This window comes from Orbicella faveolata, unplaced genomic scaffold (genome assembly GCF_042242905.1).
Source record: "Orbicella faveolata isolate gen_17 unplaced genomic scaffold, um_ofav_v1 contig_2, whole genome shotgun sequence".
Lineage (NCBI taxonomy): Eukaryota > Metazoa > Cnidaria > Anthozoa > Scleractinia > Merulinidae > Orbicella > Orbicella faveolata.
Genome location: NW_028301547.1, coordinates 796,018 through 809,085, shown reverse-complemented (window position 1 = coordinate 809,085; position 13,068 = coordinate 796,018). Strand labels below are relative to the sequence as shown.

The 13,068-nt window shown below is 43.4% G+C and overlaps 1 protein-coding gene across 1 annotated transcript; it reads left to right on the top strand.

The window, feature by feature from the left end:
- Positions 1-100: 100 nt before the first annotated feature.
- LOC110062588 (uncharacterized) lies at positions 101-12,909 on the top strand. The gene is made up of 13 exons (XM_020769515.2): positions 101-246; positions 2,191-2,258; positions 2,804-2,881; positions 3,332-3,424; positions 3,548-3,613; positions 3,903-3,983; positions 4,225-4,320; positions 4,690-4,755; positions 10,723-10,812; positions 11,413-11,493; positions 11,725-11,790; positions 12,266-12,350; positions 12,772-12,909. Exons 2-13 carry the CDS (start codon positions 2,201-2,203, stop codon positions 12,803-12,805), a joined length of 894 nt encoding a protein of 297 aa, XP_020625174.2. The 5' UTR covers positions 101-246; positions 2,191-2,200; the 3' UTR covers positions 12,806-12,909.
- Positions 12,910-13,068: the final 159 nt, after the last annotated feature.

The window sequence follows — 13,068 nt, the reverse complement described above, 5'->3', positions numbered from 1 at the left end:
CGAAAAAGGATATTGATATTATTGACCCATCAGGCGTGATAAGTAAAAGTCATACCTGTTTGTCAGAAGAATAAGACAACGACCAATCACAAAACTTGCTTGTGGCAAGCCACCATGATGAAAACCAACGAAGATACGTTTGATCAACGGATAGCAGCAGCGCTGTGGATAATTTAACTCTCGGGTGAAACACAACGCAAAATTAATTTCAAATCTCCGATTTCAGCTTGGAGAAGAGAACATTTGGTGAGTAACTAGCGAAAAAATTAGATTAGCTTTTCCATCTGGGCTAGCGAGAAGGTAGAATTAAACTGTTTCTTAATTTAGATTCGAGACATGTTGACCAGACTGTCAGAAATTTAGAAACATTGCTATTATGAAATAAATACACAGGATATTGGACTGTGTTTGGTTTTAGCCAAGAATAGCTTGTTCCTTTGTTTGGTCTCTTCTTAAATCTCAGATAACAGCGTATATCTAGATAGGACCAAAATCAACTGATACTAATGAAGCTATAAATGGCAATATTTTCGTCTAATTCTGTGGTTACTTATCTAGGCAGAGCAAAATTTGTGTGGTCATTTACCTAGACAGAGTAAAAGCGACACACTTGTGCGCTTAAACTCTGATGACTTTCCTCTTAACATAAAAACTGGAAAATCTTAAAATCTAACAGCACGATTAGATTAACTTCGAGTTTAAAATATTTCAGGACAAAATATATCATTCAACGAGTGGTGATAAATATAGAAAAATTGTAGCTTCGTTTCACAGGTTTTCAGTGCCAGAGGAAAGAAAATGGGCAAATATATGAAACATTTGTTGCACGAAAAAATTTCGGTATTCAGCCCGAAGTCTTCAAAGTTTAGGCTGTGATTTTCCTTGGCAATACCAGTGACAACACGATGAAAAGACAACCTGTTTGCCTGGTGTCTCTTTGGTTTTACAAGTAAAAACAACATAGCACAAAATATCAATACACGCGAACATCTGAACGTCTTAAGCGCGGGAGAACTCTTCTGTGACGAAAATAACTTATGGAGGAGGAGGGCCTCCGAGAAAGCTAGCTTACGTTCTATTTCTTTCCGATTAGGAGTTGAATTAGTGTTAGGTTACCAAGGATGTTAAATAATTTATGTTTTTATTAGCAGGATTTTTTGGCAATTAACTAAACGATTGCTCGAGTCAAGCTTATAGAAATTAAAGTTGATTCAAGCTAACTTTTATGGACATTGCACAAGGAACGATTTAGCTGATTACTGAATGTTTTTTTTTTTGCACTGGACTGAGTTTGGATGATTCAATGTATTAGGGATAATTTCCTGTGAAGAAGGCGGAGTTATTGCAGGTTATTATGTAAAAGTTATTATATATATGTGTTCCAAATATTTAATTTGAGGAACGTTTAAGACGGAATCCACCAGAGGTTCGAGTAACAAGTAGACAAAAACCTAGTACCAAGATTATTTACATCGTATTGCAAACTTCTGTACGACTCTTTTCAATATGAAAGTGAAGAATGATCATCGCAGTAAATTTTCCGATTTAAGCAATTGGCCGGAAAGAAGAAACCTGAAAAAATCAAGGCTTCAAGGGGATTTGAACCCGTGACCTCCTCGAATACCGGTGCGATGCTCTACCAACTGAGCTATGAAGCCACACATTGGGAGCGAGGTCAATTAATTGAGTTCATATCTTCCCGTGAGGAGTGAAATGATGTGGAGTATATATGAAATAATTCATATTTGAACTGCGGTTGTAGATGATCATTCTTCACTTTCATCTATAACTGCAGTTCAAATATGAATTATTTCATATATACTGCATATTGTTTTAAGTATCTTCTCAAAAATAAAAATAATTTCTAGCAACGCCAAACGTCAAAAACGAACGTTGGACTTCATATGAAACACTTGAGAGTACTGGTGAAATGAAACTGATGATGAAATTTTGCCTGTGTTTGCACAAGTTCTCTGAACTTTGAAATGTATTTTCTCTCGTTCCCATTGGACATTGTTTTCGGTGTTATTTCAGGCAATTATTTATGTATTTAGCTTTAAAAAAATCTAAAAATGACTGTAAAATACTTAAAATTATTCTGGTACCAGATTTTTGTCCACTAAAACCTGAAATTGCCCGATTTTCTATCGGATGTCGCCTTAATTTTGCTCAATTAATCCTTGTCGACAGGTTCGCCAAAATGGGAAGTTTGATACCCATAATCAGTATCTTGTGTGGAGCCGTTGTCTTATGCAAAGGTATTTGAAAAAAGGCAATTATTAATATTTTGTTTGCTAAACTGATTTTGAACCCGGTGTACAGCCAGAGGAACCAAAAGAGTGGGTTCGACTCCTGGCCGAGTTCATTGTGTTGTGTTCAAGGGGAACCCCACTCAGGCGACTGAATCGCTGAGCGAGGCTGGTAGTAATAGCGACACACAAAAGCCGTTATCTTTACCTCAAACAGAGCGAGGGATTAAATTCGGACGCTAGTGTAGAAGGCAAATGTTAGGTTAGTTTAACTCTATATTCCTTTACCGATTCATAAAGTTAAATCAAACATGGGGAAGGGTTTGAAGCACACCGATTTGTACCTTACCCATGCCAGAATTCGTCACTGATTTACACCGTTATTGCCTGTTGGTATGTAGAATTGTTATGTTACATAACCACCAAAAAGGGCTTAAGTGTGACTTACCATTAGTAAACTGTTTGTTCCATTGGAAAACGACGCCAAACAGTCTTTCGAGTAATTGGCTGGCTTTGCAGACTACAAGAGTCACGTTTGACGTTTCTCTCTTAAGGTTGGGAAATACCATACGCGGGACAAAATGGAATGAATCCATTTAAGAAGAGTGAAATCCCTGATCCTGTTGATACTGGTAAGTAGGCACTTTGAAAAAGTGCATTCACTTAGATGAGTCGTTCGAATCTCGCAGTATCTGCTTAAAAGAAAGGGAAGAAAAGTAATGCATAGCTCGGTTTTTTGATGTAATGGCAGAAGTCCTTTATACATACGGTTTAAGCCTCAGCTATGGTTCTGCTCTTAAGAAACAGCAAAAGTTTCCAAAAAAACCCTAATTTCATTTTCCAAAGGAGAGCCGAATTGCGTTGTTTTGGTACATTAATATGGCTGCCATGTGCCATAAGAAAACACTATGCACATACATATGCAGTCCTCTTATGTAGTCCCTACTCTGTATATACGCTCGTAGTGACGAAAATGGGTCTCTCGCCAATATCACCTACATAAACCAATCAAGTCATTCGGAAACATTTGAATTACGAGGGAATAATGATCGTCAATTTGTGTTTGTGTATTTGCTTTTCAGCCCAAACTGTTGGAAATCCGCTGCCTTCAGCTTTCTTTGAGGAGCAAATCACAACAGGACGACATCCTGACGATGACAAGAGATACACAATTGGTATGTCTCACTGTTGTGATTATTAGTTCGCTTCCTTCAAACATTTACTAACCACACCCTGCTTTTTAAGTAAATGTTTATATATTTTAATTTTTTTGCGGTGTTGTAATTTTATTCTCACAGAACAGCTTAACCATGCTGCCAGACACCGTAACGTTTATTTCGACACCGTTGGAGGCGACCCTTATGGTGAGAAAAATATAAATTTCAAATTCTTGACTGGCTGCATTATGCTTTGCTTAGATAGCCAATCATAGAATAGGTCAAAATAGATGGCTAGTCAAAAGATAAAACAGAAGATAACAAAAGTGAACAATACGGGTGGGGAAGGAGTGGGATGGAGGAAGAATGGGGAAGTGAAATTGGACAGGTTGCTTAACAGGAAAATACGTCATGCCAACATATATTCACAGGTCAAGCCGATATGGTGTGTATATTACTGTGCTAAAATAGCTTGTTTTTACACCCCGTGAAATAGGTCACAGCAGTCCCGTGCTTTCGCGTTCACATATTGCTGTCCCTCACAAGAAGAGGAGATCTCTTATGCCGGCCGAATCACGTGAGTATAGTAGGTAGTTAGGTTTTGAGGGAAATAGGGTGTTAGGTAGATAGGTAGTGTATTGAGCTTCCATGAATTGAGCGAAAGTAACGCACAAAAATTGTCTTTGTACTTTCTTGTTAGCTTATTGATTTAACACTTCGAAAACTTATATGCAGTTGGCAAAATCCATTCTCAAAACTGCTATTACAAAAGCACATAATTTGCAGATAAGCCTTACTAATTTGTTTTCTTTGTTCAGCTCAAAATGTCGCTGGAAGTCAGCTCCCGTCAGCTTTCTTTGAAGAGCAGGTTATTGCAGGAAGACATCCAGATGACGATAAAAGATATACCATTGGTATGCCTACTTGTGGCTATTGTTTCTTTTTTTTGTGATCAATGTTATTACACCATTATAGATAGAGAGCATAATTCAGAGAACTGATTGCTATATACGAGCCATCCTTTTCTTCATTTTTAAAATCAGCCTTACGATTCGTATGGAAAAAAAAAACAACTAAAAAATATTTAAAACCAAATTTTACAATTCGTCAAGTTCTCGTTCCAGATAAGGAAGCCCTCAAATAGTTTTTTTTTCAGTTATTTTACTTATAAATATTTTTTTTAACAATGTACATATTACTAGAAATAATTTTCCGAAGGTTACAAGTAGATTTTATGTAAGTCATTCTTTCTGATGCTGTTTGTGTTACTTTTGTCTTCACAGAGCAGTTGAATCATGCCGCCAGACACCGTAATGTTTATTATGACATGGTCGGAGGAGATCCGTATGGTAGGAAAGAGTCCCGGGGAAACTCTCATATGAAAAGGTCGGGGATGTCCGTCGGAAAATTTGAATTAAACCCCACATTGCGCCACATTTCGTCAAATTGTGACATAATGCACAACATTGCGCCATATTGCGCCACATTGTACCACATTGCGCCCCACTGTGCCTCATTGCGCCACACTGTGCCTCATTAAGCAACATTGTGCAAAATTGTGCCACATTGTACCATATTGTGCCACATTGCGCCACATTGTGCCACATTGCGCCACATTGTGCCACATTGCGCCACATTGTACCACATTGTGCCAAATTGCGCCACATTGTGCCACATTGCGCCACACTGTGCCTCATTGCGCCACATTGTAGCACATTGCGCCACACTGTGCCTCATTGCGCCACATTGTGCCACACTGCGCCACATTGCGCCACATTGCGTCACATTGTGCCACATTGTGCCACATTGTACCACATTATGCCACATTGTGCCACATTGCGCCACATTGTGCCACCCTGCATCACATTGTACCAAATTGTGCCACATTGCGCCACATTGTGCCACATTGCGCCCCACTGTGCCACATTGCGCCACACTGTACCACATTGTACCACATTGCGCCACATTGTACCACATTGCGCCACATTCTACCACATTGTGCCACATTGCGCCACATTGTGCCACCCTGCATCACATTGTACCAAACTGTGCCACATTGCGCCACATTGTGCCACATTGCGCCCCACTGTGCCACATTGCGCCACATTGTACCACATTGTACCACATTGCGCCACATTCTACCCCATTGTGCCACATCGTGCCACATTGTACCACATTGCGCCACATTGCGCCACATTGTGCCACATTGCGCCACACTGTGCCACATTGTACCACATTGTACCACATTGCGCGACATTGTGCCACATTGTGCCACATTGTACCACATTGTGCCACATTGTGCCACATTGTGCCACATTGCACCACACTGTGCCACATTGTGCCACATTGTGCCACATTGTGCCACATTGTGCCACATTGCGCCACATTGTGCCACATTGCGCCACATTGTGCCACCCTGCATCACATTGTACCAAATTGTGCCACATTGCGCCACATTGTGCCACATTGCGCCCCACTGTGCCACATTGCGCCACACTGTACCACATTGTACCACATTGCGCCACATTGTACCACATTGCGCCACATTCTACCACATTGTGCCACATTGCGCCACATTGTGCCACCCTGCATCACATTGTACCAAACTGTGCCACATTGCGCCACATTGTGCCACATTGCGCCCCACTGTGCCACATTGCGCCACATTGTACCACATTGTACCACATTGCGCCACATTCTACCCCATTGTGCCACATTGTGCCACATTGTGCCACATCGTACCACATTGTGCCACATCGTGCCACATTGTACCACATTGCGCCACATTGCGCCACATTGTGCCACATTGCGCCACACTGTGCCACATTGTACCACATTGTACCACATTGCGCGACATTGTGCCACATTGTGCCACATTGTACCACATTGTGCCACATTGTGCCACATTGTGCCACATTGCACCACACTGTGCCACATTGTGCCACATTGTGCCACATTGCGCCACATTGTGCCACATTGCGCCACATTGTGCCACCCTGCATCACATTGTACCAAATTGTGCCACATTGCGCCACATTGTGCCACATTGCGCCCCACTGTGCCACATTGCGCCACACTGTACCACATTGTACCACATTGCGCCACATTGTACCACATTGCGCCACATTCTACCACATTGTGCCACATTGCGCCACATTGTGCCACCCTGCATCACATTGTACCAAACTGTGCCACATTGCGCCACATTGTGCCACATTGCGCCCCACTGTGCCACATTGCGCCACATTGTACCACATTGTACCACATTGCGCCACATTCTACCCCATTGTGCCACATTGTGCCACATTGTGCCACATCGTACCACATTGTGCCACATCGTGCCACATTGTACCACATTGCGCCACATTGCGCCACATTGTGCCACATTGCGCCACACTGTGCCACATTGTACCACATTGTACCACATTGCGCGACATTGTGCCACATTGTGCCACATTGTACCACATTGTGCCACATTGTGCCACATTGCACCACACTGTGCCACATTGTGCCACATTGTGCCACATTGTGCCACATTGTGCCACATTGTGCCACATTGCGCCACATTGTGCCACATTGCGCCACATTGTACCACATTGTGCCAAATTGCGCCACATTGTGCCACATTGCGCCACACTGTGCCTCATTGCGCCACATTGTAGCACATTGCGCCACACTGTGCCTCATTGCGCCACATTGTGCCACACTGCGCCACATTGCGCCACATTGCGTCACATTGTGCCACATTGTGCCACATTGTACCACATTATGCCACATTGTGCCACATTGCGCCACATTGTGCCACCCTGCATCACATTGTACCAAATTGTGCCACATTGCGCCACATTGTGCCACATTGCGCCCCACTGTGCCACATTGCGCCACACTGTACCACATTGTACCACATTGCGCCACATTGTACCACATTGCGCCACATTCTACCACATTGTGCCACATTGCGCCACATTGTGCCACCCTGCATCACATTGTACCAAACTGTGCCACATTGCGCCACATTGTGCCACATTGCGCCCCACTGTGCCACATTGCGCCACATTGTACCACATTGTACCACATTGCGCCACATTCTACCCCATTGTGCCACATTGTGCCACATTGTGCCACATCGTACCACATTGTGCCACATCGTGCCACATTGTACCACATTGCGCCACATTGCGCCACATTGTGCCACATTGCGCCACACTGTGCCACATTGTACCACATTGTACCACATTGCGCGACATTGTGCCACATTGTGCCACATTGTACCACATTGTGCCACATTGTGCCACATTGTGCCACATTGCACCACACTGTGCCACATTGTGCCACATTGTGCCACATTGTGCCACATTGTGCCACATTGTGCCACATTGCGCCACATTGTGCCACATTGCGCCACATTGTACCACATTATGCCACATTGTGCGTTAATAAAGTGTATTATCGTTTGTCTCACGATGTAGTCACTTGAGATGTAGATCGCGACGTTTCGACTGCTTACTGCTAGTCTTCTTCAGGCGATAAGGTCGACTGATTGCACGGTATCATTTATATCACAAAGGTCGGCTGTGATTGGTGCATTTCGATCCGCCTATTGTTCCATCGTTCCGGCGAGTAGCTGTTCCCTCAGTGGTCCGCTGTTGTACCGTTCTCCTGTTGTTGTGTTTCTTGATCGTGGGTATCCATGCTTCAGGAATTTCAATTCCACTATCCCTGTTGATGTTGTTAGGGTGAAGTCTTATGTGAATAGCTTCCTTGACCCTACGTGTGTACCAGTGAGGATCTCGATCAATAAACTTGACCTCATTCCAGATAGGATAGTGGCCGGTCTCGTGGGTGTGTTCAGAAACGGCGGAGGTCTGGGTACGGGCGAGTCGTATATCCCTGTCGTGTTCTTTCATCCTCTCCTGCATAGATCTCCCTGTTTCCCCGATGTAGACTTTGCCGCACTCACAGGGAATCCTGTAGACAACACCATCTTGTTTAGCCGGGTTGACGGTGTCCTTTGGTCGCACTAAGTGTGACCGAAGTGTCAGTAAGCAGTCGAAACGTCGCGATCTACATCTCAAGTGACTACATCGTGAGACAAACGATAATACACTTTATTATTGCATCCACCACGATGAATAACAACATCCTTTTCCTCGACATTGTGCGTTATTGCGCCACATTGTGCCACCCTGCGCCACACTGTGCCACATTGTGCCACATTGTACCACATTGTGCCACATCGCGCCACATTGTGCCACATTGCGCCACACTGTGCCACATTGTGCCACATTGCACCACACTGTGCCACATTGCGCCACATTGTACCACATTGTGCCACATTGCGCCACATTGTGCCACATTATGCCACATTGTGCGTTATTGCGCCACATTGTGCCATCCTGCGCCACACTGTGCCACTTGTGCCACATTGTACCACATTGTGCCACATTGCGCCACATTGTGCCACATTGCGCCACATTGCACCACACTGTGCCACATTGTGCCACATTGTGCCACATTGCGCCACATTGTACCACATTGTGCCACATTGTACCACATTATGCCACATTGTGCGTTATTGCCTCACATTGTGCCACCCTGCGCCACACTGTGCCACATTGTGCCACATTGTGCCACATTGTGCCACATTGTGCCACATTGCGCCACATTGTACCACATTATGCCACATTGTGCGTTATTGCGCCACATTGTGCCACCCTGCGCCACACTGTGCCACATTGTGCCACATTGTGCCACATTGTGCCTTATTGTGCCACATTGTGCCACATTGTACCACATTATGCCACATTGTGCGTTATTGCCTCACATTGTGCCACCCTGCGCCACACTGTGCCACATTGTGCCACATTGTGCCACATTGTGCCACATTGTGCCACATTGCGCCACATTGTACCACATTATGCCACATTGTGCGTTATTGCGCCACATTGTGCCACCCTGCGCCACACTGTGCCACATTGTGCCACATTGTGCCACATTGTGCCTTATTGTGCCACATTGTGCCACATTGTACCACATTGTGCCACATTGCGCCACATTGTACCACATTATGCCACATTGTGCGTTATTGCGCCACATTGTGCCACCCTGCGCCACACTGTGCCTCAATGCGCTACATTGTGGCACATTGTGGCACATTGTACCACACTATGCCACATTGTGAGTTATTGCGCCACATTGTGCCACCCTGCGCCCCATTGTACCACATTGTGCCACATTGCGCCACATTGTGCCACATTGCGCCACATTGTGCCACATTGTGCCAAATTGCGCCACATTGTGCCACATTGTGCCACATTTCGCCACATTGTACCACATTGTGCCGCATTGCGCCAAATTGTGCCTCATTGTAGCACATTGCGCCACACTGTGCCTCATTGCGCTACATTGTGCCGCATTGTGCCACATTGTACCACATTATGCCACATTGTGCGACATTGCGCCACATTGTGCCACATTGTGCCACATTGCGCCACATTGTATCACATTGTGCCACATTGCGCCACATTGTATCACATTGTGCCACATTGTGCCACACTGCGCAACATTGTACCACATTGTGCCACATTGCGCCACATTGTATCACATTGTGCCACATTGCGCCAAATTGTGCCTCTTGTAGCACATTGCGCTACACTGTGCCTCATTGCGCTACATTGTGCCGCATTGTGCCACATTGTACCACATTATGCCACATTGTGCGACATTGCGACACATTGTGCCACCCTGTTCCACATTGTACCACATTTTAGCACACTGCGCAACATTGTGCCACATTGCGGCACACTGTGTCACATTGCGCCACATTGTACCACATTGCGCCACATTGTGCCACATTTTACCACATTGCGCCAAACTCTGTGCCTCATTGCGCCACATTGTGCCACATTGTACCATAGGTGTGGCTCGAGCTTTATTTGATCCCTAAAAGACACCAGTTAAAAGGGAAAGCCTCGATTACAGGCCGCTGTTCAGGACAGGAGCCCGCGTTAATAGAGTGGACTCGAGAGACTGGCGGAAATCGAGCCTAGAAACGGAAATAAGAGTGTGTTTTTATCATTTATCGTTGAGTGCACGCTAAAAAATACTTTGACAGCTAAAATAGTGGTGTTTCGTCATGAATACCCTCAGTGAGACCAGAATCCTTGATCTATACCCCTAAGCGAGACGACGTGCATCCCCGACCTTTTCATAAGGAAGTCTTCCCCCGGGAAAGGGTATAGTACGTAATACACTATCTTAACAGTTTTATCCAACGCTTCTCAAACTGGCATTTTTCGTTTACTTTATTAAAATAGGTCACAGCAGTCCCGTGCTTACCCGATCACATATTGCTGTCCCTCACAAGAAGCGAAGATCAGTTCCACAAGCTGAATTAGTGTCTGCACGTGAGTAAACAAACAAAATGTATAATTCTGTTGATCAACAAGAAAAGCCTGATCGGTTTCAGGTCTGAACTGAATAGTGAAAGTTGTGGAATCGTTGTGCCCGACCATTCAGATACAAGCAACTGAGCGATACCTTCATGTAGATGACTTTTTTATGCCTTTTCTCACATCTTTTTTTCACATTTGCACGTGGACTACACTGTTGGTCAAACGCTTACTCTAGTAATTTTAAAAAATAGCTTTTTGGTATTTGGATATGACAAAACTTGCACTCCCTTTCTAACAATAGCTTGACATAATTCTATACAGTGATTTTTAAGTAGCTACTAGTCATGACATCTAGGCCCTGTGTGTCATTTGATTTGGTGAGGATAGGTGAAGGTACAACAAACGCGGCAATCGGTAAGTTTCGGAGTTGTTCCCTATTCAGAGCTAAAAAATGACAAATGACATAAAATGTTTAAGCAAGTAACCGCAGACGATGATCCTGCTGGTATACGTTAGATCAATGACATTATATTGCCATGTAGAAAACAATGGATATGGCATTGGCTTGGAAAACCATTTTGCTAATGTTTCAAAAAATTCATTCCTTTTAAGCTGGTGCCATCAGTCAATATTACCCAGCCGTGCAATCCAGTCCACTAACCGTCCAACCAGCCGAGAAACGAGATAGCATTGGTAAGTAAATGATTAACCACATGCAGGATGAACTCAGCAACACATTGATCAGAGCAGGAAACTTACACTAATCTAACATTGACAATTACCTTACTGCATGACTGTGGCACAAGTTGGGTAAGATAATGTATACAATGAATTTCCAGCCTTCGGATTGGTGGGATTCGCTATGACTACTTGCATTATATTTACTAATAATTTAAAATATTAATTGGTTACTCTATTTTCTAGCCAGGTTAAATTATGCTGCAAGACACAGAAATGTTTATTTTGATTCCGTTGGTGGAGATCCCTACGGTAAGAACACAGTTCTGTAAAGTGCAGTAAACTCGAAAAATATCCTAATGGAAAAAACAAACCTAACGGAATTGAACTTTCCAATTGGAAATGTTTGGTAACCCAGAATTACTTAAAACAACTTCTTATCTTAGAGTGTGGTACTTGTCGAGACAGCTCACCGTCAACATAATTAACTATCACTGACGACATCTAGGCACCAAAACGTACGAGCGAGTGGCAGCAATTTTTAAGCAGAACAGAAAACCCAGTCTGGAATCCCAAATGTTATGGCCTTGGAGTTGTCTTCTCTGATTAATTCTCGGAGTTCGTTTGGCTACCATTAGTTAAAACCTATCACACGAGCTCTCCAACATTTGTGGACAGTCCTGCATTTTAATGAAAGTTGTTGTTGTTTGTCTGCTTGTTATTTCAGAAGTTGTTGTTTCTTTTACTGACGTGTCAACTTGATTTTGTCGCTGTAACTTTGTTGTAGGTTCCAGTAGCCCCGTGCTCACACGGCAGCACATCTTAATTCATCACAAAAAGAGATCAGCTGAAGAGCAGGAGATGAAGACAGAGTAAGAATACAGCCTATACATTGTACAAATACTTAAAAGATTAAGTACGTTTTTCAGCCATCGGAACTAGAACCAGATGATGAAGATCTCTGTTTTTAAGACGTGAATAAGGCCAATAGTTTGTGTCTTATCATGAAGTGGCATCTTTCGGAGTACTCTTGAGCACTCGTGGTGTTTTTCCATTGGTTAATAAAAAAATCGGGAACTTTACTAAGAGATTAGCCAAAACAACAGAGTACATTAATGGATTAGTGCCCAGTAATCTTCAGTCAGAATCTGTAAGACACGTTTCTTTTAAGAGAAACCGCTGACGCACGACTGTCCCCTCCAACCTAGCCAGCGCGCAGGTGTATATGATTCGTAAGAAATCATGTGGATTTATAGTTGGCTTTAATTCTTGTCCTATTTTTTTTTATTTAAGGAAAACATTAAGGAAGAAGTTGCGACTCCACTAATCTGAGGCTCTAGCAATGGACTCTTTAACAAGCGCATCAAATCTGAAATCTGTATATATCGAATTTATGACAGTGGGAGATGAATAAACAACCTTATTTTGTTAGTTATTTGTAGTGTGTTCCATTTTATCATAAATGATTCATTTTGGTCCATCTTTTAAAACATCAATGTTCCGAATGTAAGGACCAGTATTTTCTCATTTGGGCTATCCATGTAGCCTGGGGTATTTGTGTTTAGATGAAATTAAATGACTGAGCTCTCT

Excerpts from the sequence above, each read along its gene's own strand:
- LOC110062588 (XM_020769515.2), top strand. The coding sequence starts at position 2,201 with ATGGGAAGTTTGATACCCATAATCAGTATCTTGTGTGGAGCCGTTGTC. Across the intron at positions 2,259-2,803 it reads AGCCGTTGTCTTATGCAAAG|GTTGGGAAATACCATACGCG; the intron begins GTATTTGAAAAA and ends TTCTCTCTTAAG. Across the intron at positions 12,351-12,771 it reads GAGCAGGAGATGAAGACAGA|GAAAACATTAAGGAAGAAGT; the intron begins GTAAGAATACAG and ends TTTTTATTTAAG.